This window comes from Grampus griseus (assembly GCF_964374135.1).
Source record: "Grampus griseus genome assembly, chromosome: 12".
Taxonomy (NCBI): domain Eukaryota; kingdom Metazoa; phylum Chordata; class Mammalia; order Artiodactyla; family Delphinidae; genus Grampus; species Grampus griseus.
Genome location: NC_139006.1, coordinates 65,469,529 through 65,494,682, shown reverse-complemented (window position 1 = coordinate 65,494,682; position 25,154 = coordinate 65,469,529). Strand labels below are relative to the sequence as shown.

The 25,154-nt window shown below is 44.0% G+C and overlaps 1 protein-coding gene across 1 annotated transcript in view; it reads left to right on the top strand.

The window, feature by feature from the left end:
* Positions 1 to 25,154, top strand: part of MYO5B (myosin VB) — a gene marked incomplete at its 5' end in the record, with an annotated part of 386,267 nt that overhangs the window by 176,862 nt on the left and 184,251 nt on the right. The window contains one exon of the mRNA XM_082667157.1: positions 3,629 to 3,773. Within this exon, the coding sequence (XP_082523283.1) occupies positions 3,629 to 3,773 (145 nt within the window). The remainder of the gene's footprint in view (positions 1 to 3,628; positions 3,774 to 25,154) is intronic.

Here is a 25,154-nt window from a genome sequence, read left to right as displayed (position 1 = left end):
AAAGTAAGCCCTTGTTGATTGCATTGTTTGCAAGTATTTTCTCCCATTCTGTAGGTTGTCTTGTCTTTTCTTTTTTATGGTTTCCTTTGCTGTGCAAAAGCTTGTGAGTTTGATTAGGTCCCATTTGTTTATTTTTGTTTTTATTTCTATTGTCTTGGGAGACTGACCCAAGAAAACATTGGTATGATTTATGTGCCATGACAGATGCTTTAAAGAAATGTCCTAAAATTTCTCTCACATTTTTCTTGAAATTTCTCAATTTCCCCCATTCCACATTTTGGCTTCTCTTTTTTAGACTATTGTTAAGTGCTATGGTGAAAACAAGAACCCTAGTTTGAGGGGCAAAGCATTTTAGGATCTGGTTGCAGAGGCAGCTGAGGGCTTCTTTGTGGGGGGTTGTCCCATTTGTCCTTCAGTGCCTTGGTCTTATCTGTGATCCTAGGTGAGCCCTCAGGGGGTCAGGGTTCTTTTCATTGTGATATCCCACTTTGGTTTGGAATTGGCCAGCTGGCTGCTAAGTTAGGGTGAGCTTCTATGCCAGATTTCGGGAGCTGGAAATACCATGTTGATTTCAGTGCTTGAGGGAGTTTCCCAAAGCTCCTTTCCCCCAGTTGTTAGTGAGAGTTTTATTTGAAAGAAGCCCTCAGTAAGTGGGGTTTTTTTTTTTTTTCAAAAAGATTTTTGAAAATCTCCGTTTTTGGAGAAAGGGATAAATGACCACCAGCTTCGCTTTTTACAGGCATCCCTTCTAAGAGAGGTCCGGGTGTCTGCATGCATCTATCCAAGCGTACCTTGGCTCTTCCAGCTTCAGCCTTCAGAGTGACTGATGTAGCGCAGAATTCTAAGTCATCAAGAAGCACTCTTACCTGCTGTGGAGGGGGCTGAGACATTTTAGGAAAATGTGTGACCTCAGAGTAAAATATCAAAATTTGAATGGGATGAATTAGGGTTTTAGACAACTCTCAATAACCAGTAGAACACGAGAGGCTGTTTTTACGGCGAATGACTTGGAGAATTCTCTTATTAATTGGAGTTTTTCTCAGTTCTGGGCCTTATTTTTCATTCCAGGTTGTATTTTCAGGAAAACTTTCATCTGGAGAGGACTTTGTCTTTATCTTTTTCCTCTCCTTGCCCTTTCTTCTTTACTTGGGCAACGTGGTTTATTAAGTTTCACGTTTCTTTCTCTCTCTCTCCTTCTCTCTCGTATTTTTTCCCTTTTTAATAGACTTTACGTTTTACAGCAGTTTTAGGCTGAGAGCAAAACTGAGTGGAAGGTACACAGACTTCCCATATAACCCCTTTCCCAACACATGCAGAGCGTTCCCCACTATCACCATTCTGCTCAAGAGTGAAACGTTTGTTAAAATCGATGAACCCACAATGACACATCGCTATCACCCAAAGTCCATAGTTCACATTAGGCCACTCTTGGTGTTGTGTGTTCTGCGGGTTTAGACAAATGTATAATGACATGTAGCCACCGTTATGGTATCATAACAGTAGTTTCACTGCCCTAAAAGTCATCTGTGCTCTGCCTGTTCGTCCCTCTCTCCCCACTAAACCCCTGGCAACAACTGAGTTTTTATACTGTCTCTATAATTTTGCCTTTAGAGAATATCATATGGTGTAGTCACAGTGTATAGCCTTTTCGAATTGGCTTCTTTCACCTAGTAATATGTATTTAAGTTTTCTCCATGTCTTTTCATATCTTGATAAATCATTTCTTTATAACACTGATATTCCATTATTCAATGTACCACAGTTTGTCCATTCACCTACTGTAGAACATCGTTGCTTCTGAGTTTTGGCAATTATGAATATAGCTGTTATAAACATCCACGTGCAGGTTTCTGTGTGGATATGTGTTCGACTCCTTTAGCTAAATACCAAGGAGTGTGATTATTGGATCATATGGTAAGATTATGTTTAGTTTCATAAGGAGCTTCCAAAGTGGCTGTGCCCTTTTGCATTACCACCAGTGATGAAATAAGAGTTCCCTTTGCTCCACATCCTCTCCAGCATTTGACCTTGCCGGTGTTCTGGATTTGGGCCATGCTAATAGGTGTATAGTGGTATCTCATTGGTGTTTCAGTCTGCATTTCCCTAATGACTTACGATGTGGAGCATCTTTTCCCATGCTTATTTGCCATCTCTGTATCTTCTTTGGTGAGGTGTTTGTTTAGGTCTTTTGCCTGTTTTTTAATTAGATGGTTTATTCCCTTACTGTTGGGTTTTAAGAGTTCTTTGTGTATTTTGGGTAACAGTCCTTTATCAGATATGTCTGTGGCTTGTCTTCTCATTCTCTTGACTGTGCTTCTTTTCACACACCAGAAGGGAGCACAATGTAGGTGCTCTCCCATCTTGGCAGGGACCCTTTGCATTCTTGCCTTCTCTTCCCCAGATGACTGGAAAAGCTCACATTTTTTGTACCCATCAGTGGTTCCCTTGAGATCCAGAATATGTTTATGTGAAAGAAAAAGGCATGAATTTGTCTTATCTTGAATACTGAATTTGTTTTTTTTCTCGCTCTTCACATTCTCAAATATCAATTTACCTTGCCCTTCCGTAAAAGATCTTCAGGGTGAGAGGATTTGCTAACTCTTCATTCAACATGTAGTTATTGAGTCCACCATTGCAATATGTCCTTTTGGGGACACAAGATGGGAAAAACAGTGGAGTGAAAGATAATGCATGATATAGTGTGATGTGAGACAATAAAAAATAGCCAACACTCAGTGCTTACTGTGCAAGTCTGAATGGTGTGAATGTTCTCTCTATTAATCATTTTACCCTCAGGATAACCAGGGAAATGCAATTATTATCCCCATTTTGCAGTCTGGGAAACTAAGGCACTCAGAGGTTAAGTAATTTGGCAAAGTCACACAATTAATAATCAGCTGACGCACGGCACAGGGAGATCAGCTTGGTGCTTTGTGACCACCTAGAGGGGTGAGATAGGGAGGGTGGGAGGGAGACGCAAGAGGGAGGGGATATGGGGATATATGTACACGTATAGCTGATTCACTTTGTTATACAGCAGAAACCAACACAACATTGTAAAGCATTTATACTCCAATAAAGATGTTAAAAAATAAATAAATAAAAAGTAACCGGCTGAGCCGAGATTTGCCATTACGATGTGTAAATCGTATTTCCTGTTCACAAGTTGTTTGTATTTTAGTTAAGACAGCCCACATACAAATGAGAAATTAATAGTCCCTCTTTTAGATTTTAATTCTGAGATTTTTTTTTTAAGCCTAACACCTGTTGGCTGGGTTAAGTACCCTCTTCTTTCTGATCCTGCAACACTCTGTACATGTGTATTTTATGAATTCAATTTGTTGAGCATTTGTGCGTGCGTGTTTGTGTGTGTGTGTGCACGTCCCCGTGCATATTATGCTTATTCCATGCTCTAGGGCATTTGGAGGCCCGGCCTGTCATTCTTTTCTCCATCAGGGCCTAGCAGAGTGCCTGATAAACACATACATCTAGATTTAGTTGAGTGATTGGTTAAGACTCATTCTGTTCTCTTTCCTTCTTTAGTTCTGATGTACATGAACAGGGGCCTGTAAAGCTCTTGTCACGAGGCCGTCGTGCTCTCAGAACTGACTGCATTTTCTATTTGCAGGGATCGTGCTTGTTGCCATTAATCCTTACGAACAGCTGCCAATCTATGGCCAAGATGTCATCTATGCCTACAGTGGCCAAAACATGGGGGATATGGACCCTCACATCTTCGCTGTGGCCGAGGAAGCCTACAAGCAGATGGCCAGGTAAGAATAACCTCAGCCCGGAAGTCCTCCTGGGTAGAGTCAGAGGGAAGAAAAGGGAGTTTCTGCCTTCTTCGGCTGCCTTTTCTCAGTGGTGGAGTGGTGATTCTGGGATTGAGGAAGAGTCTTGGGAGCCAAACCAGCTCAGGTTCTTTTCTTACCACGTTTCCTCATGTCTTCGTCGTCTTCTTGTGAACCTGAGCCTTGGCTTGGAGAACAGTGGCTCCTTAGACTTATTTCAGTTTTGAGCAATGCAGTTAATGCCTAGTGTGTCATCTCTCCTTGACTTTCTTTTGGCCTTCTCTCCTCCCCTCCAGGTGTAATGAATCCATTTTATACCATCACCATTCATTTTGCAGATCTCACTGAAGGCTCCCTTTTGAAGGAACCAGGACTCTGACAACTTCTTGAGATGCCAGGCATTCGGGGCAGATACAGAAATTTCAAATTAGCAGTTATGCATCGTGGTTTCGGGTTTTTAGCCTGGAAGTGGAGTTCTGTTTAGGCACTTAAGCAGGTCTGATTTTCGAACTCTGAAAGATAGGTCCAGGTCTGTTTCGTCAGAAGGTGGGCTAGGTGAGTGTATTGGTCAGGGTTCTACAGGGCAACGGAACCAATATGGAGTGTGTGTGTGCGCGCACGTGCGTGTGTGTGTATGTAAAGAGAGGGGTTTTTATCTTAAGGAATTGGCTCATGCAATCGTGGAGGCTTGGCATGTCCAAAATCTGCAGGGTAGGCTGGCAGGCTGGAGATCCAGGGGAAAAATACTGCATTTTGAGTCTGAAGGCTTTCTACTAGCAGAATTCTCTTCGGTGGGGATGTCAAATGTTTTTCTCTTATGATCTTCAACTGCTTGGGTGAGGCCCACCCAAGTCTACTGATGTAAATGTTCATTTCATCTAGAAAAGAGCACCTTCATAGCAGTAAACATAGTCAAACAGACTAATGTTTGACCAAATGTCTGGGAACTGTGGCCTAACCAAGTTGACACATAAAATTAACCACCACAGTGTTGGTCTTGAACTGTCAACATATAGTATAGGGAAAGAGAGTTTTACCAAAGTTTTGGTGGAAATGCATTTTTCCAATTAACAGAAAAATGCTGGATCCTTTCAGCTAAATCTTTTTTGCCACCTCTAGAGAATATCTTACAGAGCTAGCAGGAAAGGTAGGAGTCCTTTGTGGGGAGGAGGGCTGCTTAGGCTAATTTAGTGAGAGGAGTGAGAAAGAATCCCACTCAAGGTGGTCTGTGCTTCGGTGGATATCAGGGTGTAATTTTCAGCCCAATGAAAATTTCCATGAGGAAAGACTGTTATATAAGTTTCCTTACTAACTTATAATGTTTTATTGCTGGCTGTGGAGATCAGTATGTAAAAGGTCTGTTTCCTTATGGATACACAGTGACCGTATTCAATATAAGCAGTGATTGGAAAACAGCAATATAATAAGTAGAATGATCTAAAACCATTTTATTTCTCCCAAATGTTATAGATTGTGGAGCTAAAATGGTCATGACCTTTGATCTCTCTGATGCCATAAAGCGACCGCACACTATGTTCATCTGCTATCAGGGCTTGACCTGGAGTCGCTTAGCTTGGTAAGCTGTTGAGGCACACACCTCTGGACTGAAGTGTAAGTTCAAGGTCAGATCATGTGTGGAGAAGGATGAGGGGTAGCGTGATGCAGCACACGGCCTCGCTCAGGTGTATGCACAGTGGAGGGGGACCTGGGGTCTGGACAGGCTTCTACATCTTGGGAGGATCACTTAAACCAAGTCATCATTTGCTTCATGTGAAGAAGATTATCCTTCCTCCTTTATGGATGGTTTCTTTATGGCTCTAAAATGGAAGGTGAGTATGGCCTGGTTCTGACGACTTCCTTCCATGCTAAAAGTTCCGCCAGCTCCCTGAGACTTGTCCTTTCATGGATGTCATTGATGTTTGTTTTTCATTCCATTCTCCTCTTCTAGCCAGTTGCACTTAGATGTATCAGAAGTTGCTGTTCTTTATCAGACTTCTTGAGGCTCCCCTACAGCTTTGAGAAACATCTAGCCTCCACTTTTATCCATACCATAGATCCTTTTGATTAAATACCTCCCTTCCTTTCCGTGCCGGAAGCTGTGCTCTTGGGTTATTTCACTTGTTTGGGTCCTTGTTCACACCTGTTAGAGGGAAAGGGCAGGTGTGGGCATCCAGGGTGTGGTGATATGATCTTGCCTATGGTAATGCATTTGATGATTAAGGGGTTTGGATGTTAAAGTTGGACAAGGAGTTGCTTCCTCAAGGATTTTCTTTAAAGTGCTAAGGTTTATTCGTTTTACCCACTGAGTCCTAGGGTAGCCAAATAATTTTGCTGAAATTCTTGTGCAGTTTTTGCTCATGAATGTGCATTAGAAGCATAAGGCCAGCACACGTGGCCACAGGAGAGAGGAGCTATTTTTGTATAAGTTCTGTTGTCAGCAGCTCATGGTTCCTGCTATTGATCTGAGAGGCATATTAGAAGCCCCAGCAGAATCTTTGCAGGGAAAGAGGGAGACCCACTGGTCAGATGCAGGGACGGTTTTTTGCTGCATTTCCATTATGGGCCTTCTCTGTCAACTTTGAATACTAGAACACGTTCATTTAACAATACTTGCCAACTGTACTGTGCTCTTCCTGACTCATCAGCAGTTTTTGAAATAATTGTTCTGTGGATCAAGTAGCCACAGTCTAACACAGTTTGCTTTGAATCTGAGCCTCCATAACCGCTGGGCAAAATAAAGGTACAAGAAACTGAAGTTAATGACTCCCAGTCTTCTGTGACTGTGAGTCAGTTGGCCTTGGACTCAGCAGTTCTTTCTCTTGATTCACTGGGGACTGGATTTTCTTTCTTCATGTCGTTCACACTGGGACACTCCAATTCTTGATGCTTTGAGTGTGTGGGAGGAGTCTGTCAAAGCTCGAAGGGATAAATCCAGACCTTCATCCCCATCTTAGGTTTCCACCCAGAATCTTGTGCTGGATGGAAAGGTTGAGGAGACACAATAACAAGATGATTGGTTCATTGTCCCTATATCCCTGTTGACTTCAAGACTAGGCTTGAGAGTAAGCGGAGATTCACAGTGAATAAAAAGGCTAAGCTAGTATAAAACATCAAATTCGTGAATTCTGTCTTCCACATAAGAGACTATAGTTCCCGTGAGAAAGGAGACTGACCGCAGCTTTATTTCTGCTCCTCCCTTGTTCAGGATCCGAAATGCCCATTCCCTCATTTATACCTCCCCTGATTCCAGCCTCATCTCCTGTGTTAAGTCATATCAGCCAACGTTTGTGAAGTGTCAATTATTTGATAGGCTGCTTCCCGAATGAACACTAAGAAATGTGAGACCACTCCCCACTTCTTAAGGCGCCAACAGTCTAGTCTGGTTGGAGAGAGAGGACACAGTAGGCCAAAAAGCCTGTAACTGCAGGAAGTGTAAATTGAAGCCATGCTCGGCGTTGTTTGAATTGAGTTTGGAGATGATTGTCACACCTGGGCCAAGAAAACTGTAGCATTTAAGCTGGATCTTGATGAATTGGTAGGATGTGTAGAGTGAGAAGCAGAACTCTAGGTGGGTGGAGTAGAGTGATCAATACCCTAACAGTGGGGCATCAACAAGTGCGGTCACAAAACCACAGTGACATAGTGCTTCACACCCCCTAGGATGTTTGTCATCAGAAAGACATAACAACAAGAATTGGCAAAGATGTGGAGAAATTAGAATCCTCATACGCTGCTGGTGGGAATGTAAAATGGTGCAGCTGCTTTGTAAAATAGTCCCAGCAGTTCTTCAGTAGGTTAGACAGAGTTACCACGGGAGTCAGCAATTCTACTCTTATGTATGTACCCAAGAGAAATGAAAACGTGTTCACCCAGAACCTCATCCACAAACATTCATAGCAGAATTATTCACAGTAGCCAAAAGGTGGGGAAAAAACTAAATATCCATCAGCTGACCAATGGATAAGGTGTGGTTATAGCCATACAGTGGAATATTATTTGGTACATGAAAAGGAACAAAAGACTGATACAGGGATGAACCTTGAAAATATGCTAAGTGAAAGAAGCCAGACATAAAAGAAGCCGTACTGTGCGATTCCCCTTACATGAAATGTCCAGAGTAGACAAATATGTAGAGAGAGGTAGGTTAGTATTTGCCTAGGGCTGGAGGTTTGAGGGGAATGGGGAGTGACTGCTGATGAGGATGTCTTGTTTTTTTAAGTGGTGGCGACGGTGGGGGGCGGGTGATGAAAATTTTCTGCAGCTGATTGTGTGGGTGGGTGCACAGCTCTGCAGATGCCCTGAAACCCACTGAATTGTGTACTTTAAATGGGTGAATCGTGTGTTCAGTGAACTATATCTCAAAAAAGCTATTATTCACAAAAGGCATGGTTAGGGAACCAGCACCCAGGAAAGCTTAACCTATGTGGTAAGTGCGTCTGCGTCGGGGGTGTGTGGACGGTACAGTTAGAGGCAGGGTGGCCAGACGGTGGAGGCCTCTGAAGGCCGGGGTGAACTTTGGGAGAAAAGCGTGTTCTGTTATCAAAGGGTACAGAGATGGTCAGACGACTCTTGGAAACCCTGGATTAATCAAGTGACCCTTCAAGGCAGGGGGCTTCTCGGGGTAGTTATGTTGACATGCATTCTGGAGTCTCCAGTCTCCACGATGGGGATGCATTATGCTGGGTTTGCAAATCATATTTAGACACAAAACTGTCTTCAAGGACTCTTTGGGAAATGATGGCCTAGAGCAATGGATACATTTTAGAGCCTGTTAGATAAAGAGATAATATGACACAAGGGATGTTCAAAGACCAATTTTTCTCTGATGGGCCCTATTTCAAAATCGCTTCCTTCTCTCCATATTCCTATACCATTTCCAAGGATGAGAACACCTTCTCATGAGTAGTTTAGATTCTTGCGGAAATACCTTGCCTGTTTCAATGACCTCTGTGTAATGATTGATGGTAGATGCTGAAGCTGGAATTCAGACCCGGTCTCTGCCCCGAAGCCCTTTGTACCTGCTGAGAAGCTGTACTCCCTCCATCACTGGTGCCTGTCGACTGGCCCCAGGTAGTCTTCCCAAAACAGAGCAAACTCTGGTCCTCAGGACCATGAGGACCGAAGGACAGACCTTTTGCCTTAATGTTTCAAAAGTGTCTAAATTCCAGAGTGAGATTAGAGTTTTGGTGTATTTTGTAGCTCTGCTGGTAGGAGTGGGCCACCTTCTTGTGCTCCCCAGGTCTGATCCTTTTTTTTTTTTTTTTTTTTTTTTTACCTTTTGTGTTCTTTCCTGAAAGAGAGTGGGGACACTGTAGAGCAAATTCATTTGCTCGGGTAGCCAGGGTAATAGAACACACACATTTCCATCTGGCTCTGCGGTGCTGCTGAGCTGTGACTAATAGTGAAAGATGGGACCGCTCCTGTTTGGGGTCCCGGGGAGGGGAAGTGCAGCTCGGCCCACCTGTGGCAGCCGATTGAAACCTGCCCCCACCTGTGGGAGTGCTCCAAGAGAAATCCTGACTGTGGAGATGTGTTGCAGAGGGAGAGAGGTAATGAGAAAGTTCTACATTTTCCATCTTCAGAGGTCAAAAAAGAAAAAATAGAATTGACAACTTTATCTTCCTGGTCGTTGGGGTGGCATACTCTGGGATAGACAAGAACGGACTCAGGAGATTTCAGCATCTCTTTTGGGCTGCAGACTCTGTGGAATTTGGATCTTTGGGAAAATAATTTTTTAAAAGAACTGCAGGGACTTCCCTGGTGGCGCAGTAGTTGAGAGTCCGCCTGCCGATGCAGGGGACACGGGTTTGTGCCCCGGTCCGGGAGGATCCCACATGGGCCCGTGACCCATGGCCGCTGAGCCTGTGCATCCGGAGCCTGTGCCCCGCAACGGGAGAGGCCACAACAGTGAGAGGCCCGTGTACCGCAAAAAAAAAAAAAAAAAAGAACTGCACGTAGGTGACCGAAATTCACACTTTGCTTTGAGATCAAGTTTTAACTAGAATGATGTCAGTTTCTTTCTTCCTTTTTGATGTAAGGTAGTTTATTATTCTGGGTTGTATAGTTTGGGGAAGTTTGGGATGTGAAGTACTTTCTGATTGAGCCTCATGTTTTCAGTGTTGAGAGCAGAGCCAGGTTTTGTTTCTCTGTAAGATGTTTGCTGTACGGGAGTGTCCAGGGGTCTGTCCCTGGCGATGTCTCTCCCACCTACTGTGTGTCCATGCACAAACCCTTCGGGGCCTGTGGTTCTCAGTGAGTCCACCCTTTAAGGAGAATAGTGGCATCACCTCAGAGAGGGATTTGGACCTGCGAGAGGTCATGAGGAACCTTTAAAACCCGTTGAGTGCTATAAAAATTGGGGGAGCTGATGTTAAAGCTGACGGACAGCTTCCTTGGCTGTCGTTGAACACAAGTGACGGCATCGCTGGGGAGGTCAGTGGTTAGGGAGCAGTGACTTCCTGGATTTTTACAGTAAAGTCTGAAGCTGTGACTTCATTCAGCCCTGACTTTTGGCTGCAGTTTTGCTTTCCTTCCCATTCCTTATGATTTCGGGTCAGGGCTAGGTTGCTTTAGGACAAGGTATAGGAGATGTTCAAGATGTCTGAACACAGGAATGACTTTGTCTCCTCTCTGCCATTATCTCATTTCTCGAACATGCCCTGGGTAGTTAGTTCCCTTTGTTCAGATTCTTCCCAGGGTGCTGTCTTCCCCAGGCTCTTCTCCTGCACTTACTCCTCCCTGCTTCCCTCATCTCCTCTCCATGCCCCCCTGCTCAGCCATGCCTGTACACCCCTCTCCCTCCCCACGGGGTGCCCCAGCACCGAGGTCGATAGCATCATTTGATCCTTTATAATCTCTTAGACTGTATAGTTTCTTTATATTTCTACCTACCCTGTTTAAAATTCTAGTTATATTATTTAGATTTGAGTGTAGGGGAAAGTTAAGTATGCAGTGAATGTGGCTAATTATGACATCCCTGTGTTAAAAGAAATTGATGGTAAGTGTACATTGTCATCTCCTTTTAAAATTGTGAGTTTAGAAAAGAATAGGACTGGATCACTTCTGTGACACTGCAGAGGTCATGAATGTTACTAATAGTCAAGTCCCATATCAAAAATCATAGAGCTGAAAGATACTTCATTTTGTTAGTAACCACTTTTTATCTTACCTGGGGAATGACGTCATGTTAGGAAAGGGCCTGCGGTCATTTGGTAGGAACTGGCTAAGCTGTAGGGACACTGGAGACCGCATCCCCGCCACTGGTCCTTTGGGTGCTGCTTGACCATTCCTAGTCCACGTAGCTCTGTCTCTCAAGCGTGTTCCATTTTTAACAGCTTTCATCGTCGGGAATTTCTCCATCACGCAGCACTCCACTCGTCTCCAGTCGCCTTCACCTGTGGCTCTGAGCTCTGTCCTGAGCAGCTACACAGGACAGTGAGCATTTCCTTACACGTGGCAGCCCCCTCCCGACTCTGGCTGAGCATCCTGGCTCCCACAGCCATTCCTTCTGAGCATAGCTTTCAGTCCCTCTCCCACTGTGGGTCGCCCCTGGACACCATCCGGTCTTTCTCTCTGATGTCTGTGGTCTCTGAATGCGGTCTGCCAGGAGAGGCGAAGAGTTCCTCCTTACAGAGAGTTTCTGTTACAGAGCCGACAATTGCACTGACTTGGCAGGCATTTCATATTGCTGATTTTTACTAAGTTTGCAAGCTGTCAAATTCCTATTTCCCCTCCCCCTGCCCACATATGCACAAGAATTATTTTATTACCACTGTAACGAGGTTTAATTGGCTAGCAATAAGCTGCACCTATTGAAAGTGCAGTTACATTAAATTGCACGTACAGTCTGACAGATTTTGACATATGCGTACACCCACGAAACCATCACCATGATCCAGGTAATGAATATTCCCTTAACTTCGAAAAGTTTCTCCTTCTAAGATATGTTTCCCTCATTCTGCAGCTTGCACAATTGATTTTTTATATGCTGAGCAGGATTCAGAGTTACCTGTATTAAATTTCACCTTTTGTCCCTGTGTTCCAATATTCCAGGATATCTCTTTGAGTCTTGATTATTGCATTTGATATTTTAAGTCTCCTTGGCTTGATGCATGTGCAAATTTAACAGATCTTTTGCTTCCGTCCTTATCTATAGATGAGGAGATGTTAACCCGGCTGGATTGCTATAACATGCTGGGAGCAGTTCTTTGACTAAGAACTGATAATTTAATCTAATAGAAATAAAAACTTAGGTCCTTACCTGTATTTTAAATTGTGTTAAAACCTGTGCGCACCAGGTTGGTCAGGCGTGATTTTCAGGGGCTCATGTCTGAGGAGGTGGGCACGCCAGACCCCAGTTAGCAGCCCAGCCTCACTGCTTCCTTCCCGTGTTTCACCTGGTCATGTTCTTTCACCTGAGTTCCTCCATTTCCTCAGCTGAAGCAAGAGGATCGTCGTGTGTACTTCCGTCCTCGGGTTATTGTAAGAGATAACCGGCCCCTGAGCAGCCGTCCCGCGCCGGGCAGGACCCAGTGGACACGCTCTCGAGCTTCCCCCCGCGTTGTCGTTACCCAGCCTGGTTCTGCTGTCAGAGTCACACTCGTCACCTCACACGGGCTGCTTTCAGAATTCATAGTGGTGCTGACATGTGAATAAGATTTCGTTTTACACGGTGTCTGAAATAATTTTCAGTGAAAAAAAGCTGGTAAAATATGAAGCCTAGCAGGACGAAATGACATTTCTGTTTACATCATGCTAATGCCTTCACACCACGTTAGCTACTCTTTTTTTAACTGCGTGTCTTTACATTTATTTCCCGAAAGACAGAGTGGCCGTGGACCTCATGTGCTCACGTGCCCAAGTTTAGTAGGAGAGGAAGGTGCCGTAAAGCGCAGCGGCTCGGCGTCCAGGGACAGGACTGCCTTGGCTCTGAGAACAGAGGAGCCGTGTGACCTTGGCAAGCCACTTAACCTTATTTTGCATCAGTGCCTGCGTCTTTAACATGGGGATAAATAGTGTCTAAATCACCAGATTGTTAGAATTAAATTAGTTGATAAATGAAAAGTGCTTAGAATGATTTCTGGCACAGAGTAAGTGTTCAGTAAGTGTCTGATACAGTGGTGGTTGTGATAATCTGGTGATAAATAATACTGATGATTTGATAAGTAATGTCATTATCATTTCATAGTGTCCAAAGGAAAGAAGTGCTGGAAGGAGACATCAGGGCTGAGCTGGATTTCCTTTATAGGTCGCCCTCAGAGAACAGATGGTCCTTCAGGCCCAAGGGAATAGTAGAAGGCTGGCCATTCCACGTGATTAGCAATGTTCTTTTGGATTTATAGGCTTGTGTTTGAAATTAGAATTAAAGAAGTTTATAGGTTGTTGCTCATCTGTCTAGAGGAAATACAGCATCAGTGGCACTATGTCTAAACCTATTTTTTGTCATATACAGAAAACCAACAGCTTTGAGTTTTGAACTTAAAGTGAAGTTGCACTGTTTGTTACTCGCTCAGCAGCTCCTAGAACAGTGTTAGAATGTGGACACCACTGCCCTTGGGTGATGGAATCTGTAAGCTTAAGCAAAAGGAAAGTAATACAATACACTGCAGGAACCAAGTGATTATTCGATTGCTTTTATAGGCAGTTGCTTGAGAGACAGCCTGCCTGATATCACTAACTGAGCATGTGGTGGAGGCCGGAAAAACAGTTTTCCCCATTTTTGGATTGGGTTGTTTGTTTTTTTGTTTTTGAGCTGCATGAGCTGCTTGTAAATTTTGGAAATTAATCCTTTGTCAGTTGCTTCATTTGCAAATATTTTCTCCCATTCTGAGGGTTGTCTTTTGGTCTTGTTTATGGTTTCCTTGGCTGTGCAAAAGCTTTAAAGTTTATTAGGTCCCATTTGTTTATTTTTGTTTCTATTTCCATTTCTCTAGGAGGTGGGTCAAAAAGGATCTTGCTGTGATTTATGTCATAGAGTGTTCTGCCTGTGTTTTCCTCTAAGAGTTTTATAGTTTCTGGCAGCTCAATAACAACAAAACAAACAACCCAATCCAAAAATGGGCAGAAGACCTAAATAGACATTTCTCCAAAGAAGATATACAGACTGCCAACAAACACATGAAAGAATGCTCAACATCATTAATCATTAGGGAAATGCAAATCAAAACTACAATGAGGTATCATCTCACACCAGTCAGCATGGCCATCTTCAAAAAATCTAGAAACAATAAATGCTGGAGAGGGTGTGGAGAAAAGGGAACACTCCTGCACTGCTGGTGGGAATGTGAATTGGTACAGCCACTATGGAGAACAGTATGGAGGTTCCTTAAAAAACTACAAATAGAACTACCATATAACCCAGCAATCCCGGTACTGGGCATATACCCTGAGAAAACCATAATTCAAAAAGAGTCATGTACCAAAATGTTCATTGCAGCTCTATGTACAATAGCCCGGAGATGGAAACATCATCGGATGAATGGATAAAGAAGTTGTGGCACATATATACAATGCAATATTACTCAGCCATAAAAAGAAACGAAATTGAGCTATTTGTAATGAGGTGGATAGACCTAGAGTCTGTCATACAGAGTGAAGTAAGTCACAAAGAGAAAGACAAATACCATATGCTAACACATAGATATGGAATTTAAGAAAAATAAATGTCATGAAGAACCTAGGGGTAAGACAGGAGTAAAGACACAGACCTACTGGAGAATGGACTTGAGGATATGGGGAGGGGGAAGGGTGAGCTGTGACAAAGCGAGAGAGAGGCATGGACATATATACACTACCAAGCGTAAGGTAGATAGCTAGTGGGAAGCAGCCGCATAGCACAGGGAGATCAGCTCGGTGCTTTGTGACTGCCTGGAGGGGTGGGATAGGGAGGGTGGGAGGGAGGGAGACGCAAGAGGAAAGAGATATGGGAACATATGTATATGTATAACTGATTCACTTTGTTATAAAGTAGAAACTAACACACCATTGTAAAGCAATTATACTCCAATAAAGATGTTAAAAAAACAAAAAAAAAAAAAACAAAAACAAAACACAGGTTTTCCCAAGTGGATGGAAGTGAGACTCGGTCACTTCTGGTCCCTGCGGTGGTGCATCAGTTGGTTAGAGCAACGGTCTGCTGGGGCACATTGGTTTTTGGAAGATTCACTGGCATGTGGGAAGAAAATATTAGAACTTTATTTTTCACAATCTTTTAAGGTTTAAAATTCTGTTGGTGTACCTCTTATAATATGCACAGTGTATTAGTACAGTAGCACAGAAAGTCATTGACGAATACATACTTCAGGGGCAGCTCGCTCACAGTTTTCCTAATAGGGGAAAGAGGACTAGTTTCGTGTCCAGGGCAGTGTCTACACCCATACATGCAGTTGTCTTTGTGGACTAGTTCATGGTCCCCAGAGGAAATCTGTCCCCTGGCCCCATAGTTCTTATTGGTGTGCTACCGTGGAAAGAAGGTGAGAGAAGGTGGCTGGCTCAGTGCAAGCCATCCCCATCATAGGAGACATATAAGGAAAACATGGCCATTATTCCTCTATCAGTGTCACTTTCCTAGACTGAGTTAAAGAGCACTGCTCTTTTAGTAGCTTTCTGATTACATCAGAACATAGGTTCTCATATAACAGTGGACAGTGTTTTGTCTCAAAAAAGAAAAAGAAGAAAGCCTTGGGGAGGTCCTTTATAATGGAGATAAATTGTTAGAATTGAATTTTAGTACTGGCCTTGCCCATGGAGGGAGTAAGCAGAGGTTACCCCAGATGACTCCATTTCAGAACCATGGAGAGAATTCCCCCCCCCCCCCGCCCCCGCCAGACACACACACACCTGCTTTACTGAACCAGAATTTCAGGGGTGAAACCAAATTATCTCTTTAAAAAGCTCTACAACTGATTCAGAAAGGAGTAAGTCTTTGACAGGCGTTTGGGAAATTTTTAGAATAGATGAGTCTCTATGATTTGGGGGATTCAGAGCTGGTGCTCACAAGAAGAATCCGTGTCACAAGCTTTAATTGTCTCCTTAGCCTTTAAGCTCTGCTTGGTTGCTTTCAGCATCTCAGTATGACTTAAGGCTCTGAGAGTGAACTTTGATCAAAGAAAGAAGTTACAGAATTTGAAAGCCTGTTAGAAGGTAGAGGATCCTCCAAATGTAGCAGATGCCTAGCTTTTCCTGCCGTGATTCTCAACCCTGGCTGCACAGGAGAATCACGAGGGAGGTTCCAAACTAGCCATGGCCAGGCCTCACCCCCAGAGGTTGAGTTAATCAGATGGTGCTCAGGTGGTGATCTAAACACTTCCACGTGCTGTCTTAGTGAAGCAGTGTTGAGAACTTTGCTGAAACCGCCTGTGTAACTCAGGCGATCCACCTGGTCTTTGTCAACAGCAGAGTGTTGGGAAGTGAAGGGACTCTTCTGTGCACAGGTAACGTTGTAGAAAGCCTGCAGGCCATGCAGCACGTCCAGGAGAAGGCCCTGTGTTTATGTCCTTTAGAAGCACAGTGGGCAGATTTAAAAGCAAATGCTTTTTGAGTCCGCCTGGCTCCTGTCCCCATCATAGATCAATGATTTTGGAAGCCAGAGGAGGGGCACCTACACCAAAAGGTGATGGAAATTAATTCGGTCCTCTGTATTCCCAGAACTACAGAAGAAAATGCCTCATGGTCAATGACTTGCTTTTAAAAAGGTGTCCCTTTTGTTTAAAAGGGGAATTAACGTTCTTCAGAAGAGCAAGTACCAAGAGTACTTAGAAGTGTGGGATGTTTTTTTAGAAAATGCTGTGTAGGGCTTCCCCGGTGGCACAGTGGTTAAGAATCCGCCTGCCAAGGCAGGGCACATGGATTCGAGCCCTGGTCCCGGAAGATCCCACATGCCATGGAGCAAGTAAGCCTGTGCGCCACAACTACTGAGCCTGCCCTCTAGAGCCCGCGAGCCACAGCTACTGAGCCCCCCTGCCACAACTACTGAAGCCTACGTGCCTAGAGCCCGTGCTCCACAACAAGAGAAGCCACCACAATGAGAAGCCTGCGCACCTCAACGAAGAGTAGCCCCTGCTCATGGCAACTAGAGAAAGCCCACATGCAGCAATGAAGACCCAATGCAGCCAAAAATAAAATAAATAAAATAAATAAATTTTAGAAAAAGAAGAAGAAGAAAATGCCTTGTACCTAGTAAGAGAGGGATGAAGAGCAGGGGGACATCCTAGTATCCAGCAGCTTCCGATTAGTTATACTTAGTAGCTAGCAGTACTGTACCCCTAACGGTGTGGTTACTGAGAGGTTACTGGGGACCTGTTAATATAGGTGTGTGAACTGTGTGGAGTCTAGCTGCGTTTAGCTTAAATGTGGAGTACCAGTCTTCAGTTAAGATATTGGGGATCGATATATGCTCACTCCACGTGGTTTTGCTTCCCCACTGGGTCGTTGGGCTCCTAGAGTTTTATTCCATTTATCATTGCACATATTGATCCATCATAATTGCCTGATGTGTAGGAATTCTAGCTCAGCAATCCAAAGCAGAGATTTTTCTTCCCAGTTGTATGAGGTTGTCATTTCTACAATGCTGTTCATTTTACTTCCTTGTATTTGTAGATATTCTTATTTTATTTTGCAGAGTATATGTTCATGAAATGCATAGAATAACTAAGAGTTCCCTTCTTGGAGCTGGAAGGCTTTTGAGGTCAGATCTTCTGGGATAGGGGTTCCTTTTCAGCATCTTCAATGTTATGGTACCCAGTCTTTCTGGAAACTTCTAGTCTCCCTCATTGCACTGTTTGAAACTCAGAGGTGAGCAGATATCCTGCTGTCACTTACTCCCACCCTCGTTTTGGAGCAGCCACCAGAACAGATTGGTCTGGGAATGCACTTTAGTCTTTTCTCCTCTAAGTTAGACTCTTCCTGGTCTGGCTAGTGTTCCTCATGTGACGGTTCAGAATTCTGATTGACTTCCTTTGAGTATATTCCAGTTTTTCAGTGAACCCCATGAAATGTGGCATCCGTAATTAAGACAAGAGTGTAGATCCAGAGTGACCAGAGAAGGAGTCCGTGGCCATCTCCTGTTCTCCTGGGATATAAATACTTGGGGGCTGCATTAATAGAAATTTACTAATAGTTTCTTGCTGCGATGACTGATGAGTCAACCAAAATACATCCACACTGTGGCCTGGACGATGATCACAGTTAGGTACAACCATTGTGAAGTATGTTGCAGACCCACCCACTGTGGTTGTAGACCCTGTCCAGATCACATTGCTAGGTGGCAGTGTCCATTTTAGCATCCAGGTTTTCCTGTTCTCCTGTGCTCTTTCCTCTCTCTCTCTGAGTTGGGCTGATGATGCATTGTTTTTAGAACTAATCAAAGATGTCCTTGCTATCATGGTACTAAGCCAAAGTGACTGTTTCACAAAACACTGCAGAGTTTCTCACTTAGGAAGTCTGTAAGAAGAGAATGAGTGGTTTGCTCTTGAAGAAGTCGTCTGGAAGACACTTCTAAGTTTTGAGGAATAAGAAGCAAATTCTGCTTTCCGTCATCATCATCCTATGATTCACCCCTTTCCTCTTCCACCAGTCCTGGCATGCTGTCAGTCTTAAATGAAGGATACCAAAGCTGAACCTGGGCTTTCCCCTTGAGGCTTGGCTTCTTCCTTAGGCTGGCCCAGGGTTCCCCTAAGGCCGGAAGTGGGGGGTAAAGAGCCCAGGTTAGAAATGACACTGCCTGCCTCCCTTGGTGCCACTGTGTGCCTTCCTCCAGGCTCTTCTCGTCGCATCAGAAGCCTCTCCCGGTTCCCCTCACTTCACATCCTGAGTTTTCTTTGTCTGTGATTTACATTGAAACTGATGTTCACTTCCCCCCAGGCCTGGCTCTTGATTTTGGAATGGAAATTTAACACACTTTTAGTTCATTTCTCCACAGCCGCAGAGGGAACTTCAAGACAATTACCATGCTACCAAGACAATTAACATAATCGTAAATCATGTTCTGACAGTCAGAAGGTGAACTTGGGCACTTTTCCTTTGTCTTCGCCTTCCTGTTATAACAATCCTAATCCTCCCGAGACAAATTAATCCTTTGAGTTGAGGAAGGAGAATGCCATGTAAAAGAAATGTAAAAGAGAAAAAAGTTTATTAGTGTATCTCAAAAATATTTCCCTACTTTATTGATAGGCATGATAACACGGAATGTTCCTTAAGATCGTAAGTGATGTATGAGCACTACTTAATCATTATTGCAGCACTAACTAAATTTCATAGGTTTGTCAGCGGAACCACAGAAGTCATGCATCTTGCCTAAGGCACATAGCAGGCAGTTGGCAGAGATGATATGAACCTGGGCCCCCGAATTCCAAACCCTGTGCTCTTGACCACTTTGATACCCTGCGTCCCCGGAAAAGATGATTCTTGGGTTTCTGGCTTGGGAAACTGGGTAGATAGAAGTTCTATCTGATGAGACCAGGAAGATGGGGGAAGGGAGTTAGGAGAGACACTCTGAAGGGTTGAAAATGAGTTTATTTGGGAACTGTTTCATTCAGGATCCCCCACCCCTGACATCCAAATAAAGCTATCTAGTTATTGAGTCTATGATGGAGGTGAGAGGTCTTTGCCTATAGGTGGGACTTAAAGCCTTGGGAGTGGATGATGTCATCGTGGGAGAGATTGTTGAGAAAAGTTCTCAGATCTAACCCCGAGGAAACTGAGCATTTGAAGATCTGGTCTGAAGAAGAACCTGTAGAGTGTGATGATCACCCCTTCTTACAGGTGATGGGTTTATGCCTCCTTCTTGGGGGCAGTTGGAAATGTGTGTAGGAGTTTTGTTTGGCACAGCTGGGCTGGGAGTGTGCAGTACTGTGCTGATTGGGCAATGCACTGAGTGGGTTACTGCCTTGACCGGATGTTGGTTAGGAGTCTGGAACAACCTGAAACAGGCAGGGCAGTCCTGTGCATCTAAGACTTGCTTTCCATTGCTCTGCCCCAAATGCTCAAAATGATCTTTAACATTCTTTCTGACACTCACATTTATGTTGCCCTTTAGTTTTCAGGCCTTTTAAAAACCTCCCTATCTCATGGCTCCTCACTTGAAACTCAAGGAGTGTGGAAGGATGGGCTGTTGAGAGCTGAGACCTTGAGGGGCTTGGCCAGAGTCACCAAGCTCATGAGTGGCAGAACTAGTGCTGGAACCAGTTCTCTTGCTGCTGCTCCAGGGCTCCTGCTGTTCTCTTCTCCTTCTGTGTCTCCTTCTATGACTGAATCTGGAGGACCTGGGTATCTAGCTGAACTTCTGCAGGGATGCTGGGCTTGTACTAATGAATTTGCTCCATCTCATGGGAAGTTTTCATGGTTGCTGAATGACAGTGTCTGCCGGGAGACCTGTTGGACACCTGGACTGCTCTCTGTGGATGACCGTAGAGCAGGTGATAATTCATCCTTGGTGGATTCCCATGTATGTACTATGAGTGCGGAGCCAGCAGTGGGTTTCAGGCAAATATATTCTTTGCTCTTCCCTGTTCTCATCATGTCTCTGCGTGCTTGACGTGCCCCATCTCTGCGTATGTGGGCAACTTCTAGGTGGACCTACAGGAATGCTCTGGGTACCAAAGTTTTCAGCCCTGGAGATGACAGCAGCCCTCTAAATTCTCAGAGTAGACAAGTAACTATGTAATATTGATTAGATGGCTGACCAAAGATTCTCCTGCCTAAAAATATCTATCTCCGTGGCCTATCACTTTATTTAAAGTGTTACCCTACTTCTCAGCTATGACTCAAAAAACTATTAAAATATACTTAGTATCGGAGAGAGAAAACGTCATATATGTCACAACTTTCAAATGTAACTCGAGTCTAATGCCTTCGATTTCTGCCACCACAGCTTGAGTTCAGGGCCTCATATTCCATTTGGGTCACTGCTGCAGTCTCTGAATGGGCCTCAGTCTTGCCTGTGTTTCTTTTTTTTAACTCCCAAGTCCATCCTCCACGCTGCTGAAGAGGAGCGTGTGTGTGTGTGTGTGTGTGTGTGTGGTATGTGTTTGTGTTTTCTGGTAAATGATTTCAGAATGTTAAAATGCTGATGGGAAGGAGCTAGTTGGGGGAGAGAGGTTGCCAGCTGGGAGGGGTTTGGGAGACAGAGAAGGGGGATAACCGGTAGAGTGGAATTCTGGATATGGGGCTGGGATCTAGAGCTCAGATGATGAAATTTACCACCAAGAAGGTAGGATTTTCCAGTTGTTAGGGAAAGGGAGGAGAAGAGCTGGGTGCTGATGCGGCGGGAAGGTTGGTAGATGTGGTAGCAGGAAGTTGAACTGTTCGAGGCCTTTTCCCTTGATTGCTAAGACTCCTTTTGTCCTAGCACATGATAGGTACTGACATGTTAGATGAATTACATGTGGATTTTGTAGTATCTCTCATAATGTAGATGTGCCTGGGGGAATCCCTGGGATAGGAATAAGTCGCATGTACCGGAATCTGCCGTGTGTGCCGTCAGCTAACTGATGTCCAGTTGCTGCAAAGGCAGGTGGGCGGCCAGATGAGATGACTGTCTCTCAAGGGACCGATGAATAAGGGGGTGGCGACAACCCTGCAGCATTTTCCAAGGGCACCGTGGCAGGTGCACTTGGTGATCTGGCATGTGGTGTTGAAGACAGTCATTGGTGTCACATCTCTGTGGACCTGACACCTCCACCTGGCCGGTGGCCACAGACTCTCACTCACCCAGGTTCCCTTGCACTTGTCGTAGGTGGGATAGAGAGACCCGGAGAGAGAGAGAGAATCAGACTTTGACAGCTGCAAGAATGCTTAGATATTTTTCCGTCTAACTCGTTTATTTTACAGAAGATGAAATTGAGTGCCAAGGAGGAGAGGGGACTTGTTAAGCCCTGCATTGAATTTGTGCTGAGGCCCCATGGCACCAGACCCCAAGCCCAGGGCTCCTTCTAAGCTTCAGTGGAAAGGCCAGCTCCCTCGGCCACAGTCAGACCCGCAGATCTGCCCAGGGTGTGTGTGTGTGTGTGTGTGTGTGTTGATATGAACTAAGGATGACCTCAGGCCCACCGTTCCTTGTGCTTGACCAAGGTGGACATCAGATTGAGTCATATGATGAATGTGAGACTCTTCTCAAAGAAATGAGTTCTAAACTGTACAAGGAATGAACAATCTAAGAAATTAAAATATTAACGTCTTTTATTTTTAAGACTTTTTTAAAGAACAATTTTAGTTTCACAACAAGATTGAAAGGAAGGTACAGAGATTTCCCATATATCCTCTGTCCCCACACATGTATGGCCTCCCTCTTTATCCACATCACCCACCAGAGTGGTCCATTTGTTACAACTGATGAACCTATATTGACTTGTCATAACTACATAATCAAAGTTCATAGTTTACTTTAAGGTTCACACTTGGCGTTCATGCTTGGTGTTGTGTACTCTGTGGGTTTGAACAAATGTATAATAACATGTATCCGTCATTATGGTGTTGTATAGAGTAGTTTCACTGTCCTAAGTAGACCTCTCTGCTTCATCTACTCATCCCCCCCAACCCTGTCAACCACTGATCTTCTGACTATCTCCATAGTTTTATCTTTTCCAGAATGTCATAGAGTTGGAATCATACAGTATGAAGGCTTTTCAGATCGGCTTCCTTCGCTTAGTAATATGCATTTAATTTCCTCCGTGTCTTTTCATGGCTTGATAGTTCATTTCCTTTTAGCGCTGATTAATATTCCATTTTCTGGTTGTACTACAGTTTATGCATTCACCTGCCGAAGGACATCTTGGTTGCTTCCAAGTTTTGGCAATTATGAATAAAGCTGCTAGAAATATCCTTGTGCAGGTTTTTGTGTGGACATAAGTTTTCAATCAATGTAACTTTTAAAGGAAGATGCTACATGGAAATGTAAAGTTCTTCCTGGCATAAGGAAGGTAGACTAAAAAGGGTAGAAGTATCATCAAGCAAAAGGATGTGAGTGACTGAAGGAAAACACTCTTAAAGCAGCCCACTTGAACTCGTATTTGAGGTCAGATGCAAAAAACCAAAACAAAGGCACTACCTAAATAGTCATACTAAACTCCCCAGATCGAATGCTCTGTTAAGAGATACTTGAATTTTCCAAAATTGAAAATTCAATGTTTTGGTATTTTTTAGGAGCTAGACTGCAAATCAGTCGACTGCAAGGGGTATCAGTTTTTTTAGTGTTTTATTTGATAAATATTTGAAGTAAAAGTTGTACTGTTTTATTTGTCAGATAAAACACCTCAGAATTAAGGGATTTTTACTCCATTTTAGCTGATTAAAAAAGTCACTAAACATAACTCACTGGGGAATAAAGCGATTGGGATTGTTCCTCAATAGTATGCTATGTCTCATCTTTTGACACAACAGTTAGATTCTGATCAGCTCTGAGTAAAGGGGATTTTCAGTGCCTATCCTTCAGACAAACCCACAAAACTACTGTTATAATCCAAGAAAAATTAAAACATGTCCACACTAAACACTGTACATGAAATTTCTATTTACCCATGATGGCCAGAAAGTAGCAACAACCCAGATGTCCTCCAGCCGAAAAATGAATAAACAACAGTGGTGGATCCATGTAGCAGAATATTGTGTGGCCATAAAAGGGAGTGACATGTGCTGCAACATGGATGAACTTTGAAAACATTACGCTAAATGAAAGAAGCCAGTCAAAAGGTCATATATGGTTCCCAGTCACATGAAAGTTCAGAACAGGGAGACCCGTAGAGACAGAGAGTAGATTAGTGAACGCCTAGAGTTAGGGGGACTGGTGGGAGGTGCCTGATAACGGGCAGGGAGCTTCTTTATGTAGTGACGACAGAATCCTAAAGTTTATTTCGGTGATGCTTACACAACTCTGTGAACATACTAAAAACCATTGAATTGTACACTTTAAATGGGAGAATCGTATGGTATTTGAATTATATCTCAGTAAAGCTGTCTGTTACCCCCCCCCCCGAATTAATAAAAGGTGGAAAGCAGATTTAGAGATGTTATTTTAGAGAAGAAGGTGAACAAGGAACTACATTTCTTAGGTGATATCATTTGATACTATCATACTAGACCTGATAAAATGAGGTTGAGACAGGTGGCATGAGGACAGGGGGGCAGCTGTGAATAATGTTATGTTGCGAAGAATCCTGTCCAGAAAGGTTTGTTTGTATTTCAATAGGTACGCACCACCTGGAGAAGAATTCAGTATCACACAGGCTAACCAATATGCATATAAATCCACGTTTTTATTTAAAAGAGAGGGTTTCTCCAAGTCGTAAGCTAGATTTATAAATTTAAGCTTCATTGAATATAAAACAAGGATTTAAAAAGAAAGCGTTTAGGACTTGAGTTCATATAGGACTAGATCCCGGGCTAGGAACTGAGAGTCAGGGACAGCAAAGAAATGAAGCAAGAAGAGAAGGGGATTGAAGAAGAAACATTTCAGCAGCTGGGCAGTAGGGCCCATCTCAAGCTCAAGGTTGCCCCGCTCTCTGATCTTGCTTTCCTGGGCTCTGAAGGCCTTGCCCACTGCCTGATGCCTCCCACCTTTGGCCCTTTCCCTATGTCCCTTCTCCACTAGTCAAGAAGCCTGAACATGGCTCAGCAAAATGCACCAAGTTGTGGTTGCTGAGCAGGTTGGCCAGGTAAGCTCCCCAGTCGTGGAGCCTGTAGTGCTTCCCGGACTGGAGGTGACCATGGTATCAACAAGAATGTTAATATGCTCCAGATCAGCGTTTGACGAATATGGGATGGAGCACAGTCATGGCACTCAGACCAGAGAAGGAAAATGTGCTGCTTCCAACAGGAGCATTTCCTTCTGTAGACAGGGCTTGCTTATGGTGGGGGGGCGCAGGGAGGAGGGCTCTAGTAGTTGAGAGAGAACACAGTGTGGCTGCACGTGCCCTCAAAGATAACTGGCAACTTACTCCCAGGAAGCTGGGCTTCCCTCTCCCTGGGCACACCTGCTGCTCCAGTACAGTATTTAACTTAAAATTTAGAACGCGTGTGGATCTTGATAAAGGACACTAAAAATAGCTCTAAAAATACTTAACCATTTGGGATTTGTGCAACCGATGAGGGACTTCTCACAACCATTACTGAAAAGAGCCAGATTTCAGCATTTAAGATTACTAAAGGAAATCCTGGAATGTATTTTTGGTTTTTTGTGTGTGTGTGTGGTACGCGGGCCTCTCATTGTTGTGGCCTCTCCCGTTGCGGAGCACAGGCTCCGGATGCGCAGGCTCAGTGGCCATGGCTCACGGGCCCAGCCGCTCCGCGGCATGTGGGATCTTCCCGGACCGGGGCACGAACCCGTGTCCCCTTCATTGGCAGGCGGACTCTCAACCACTGCGCCACCAGGGA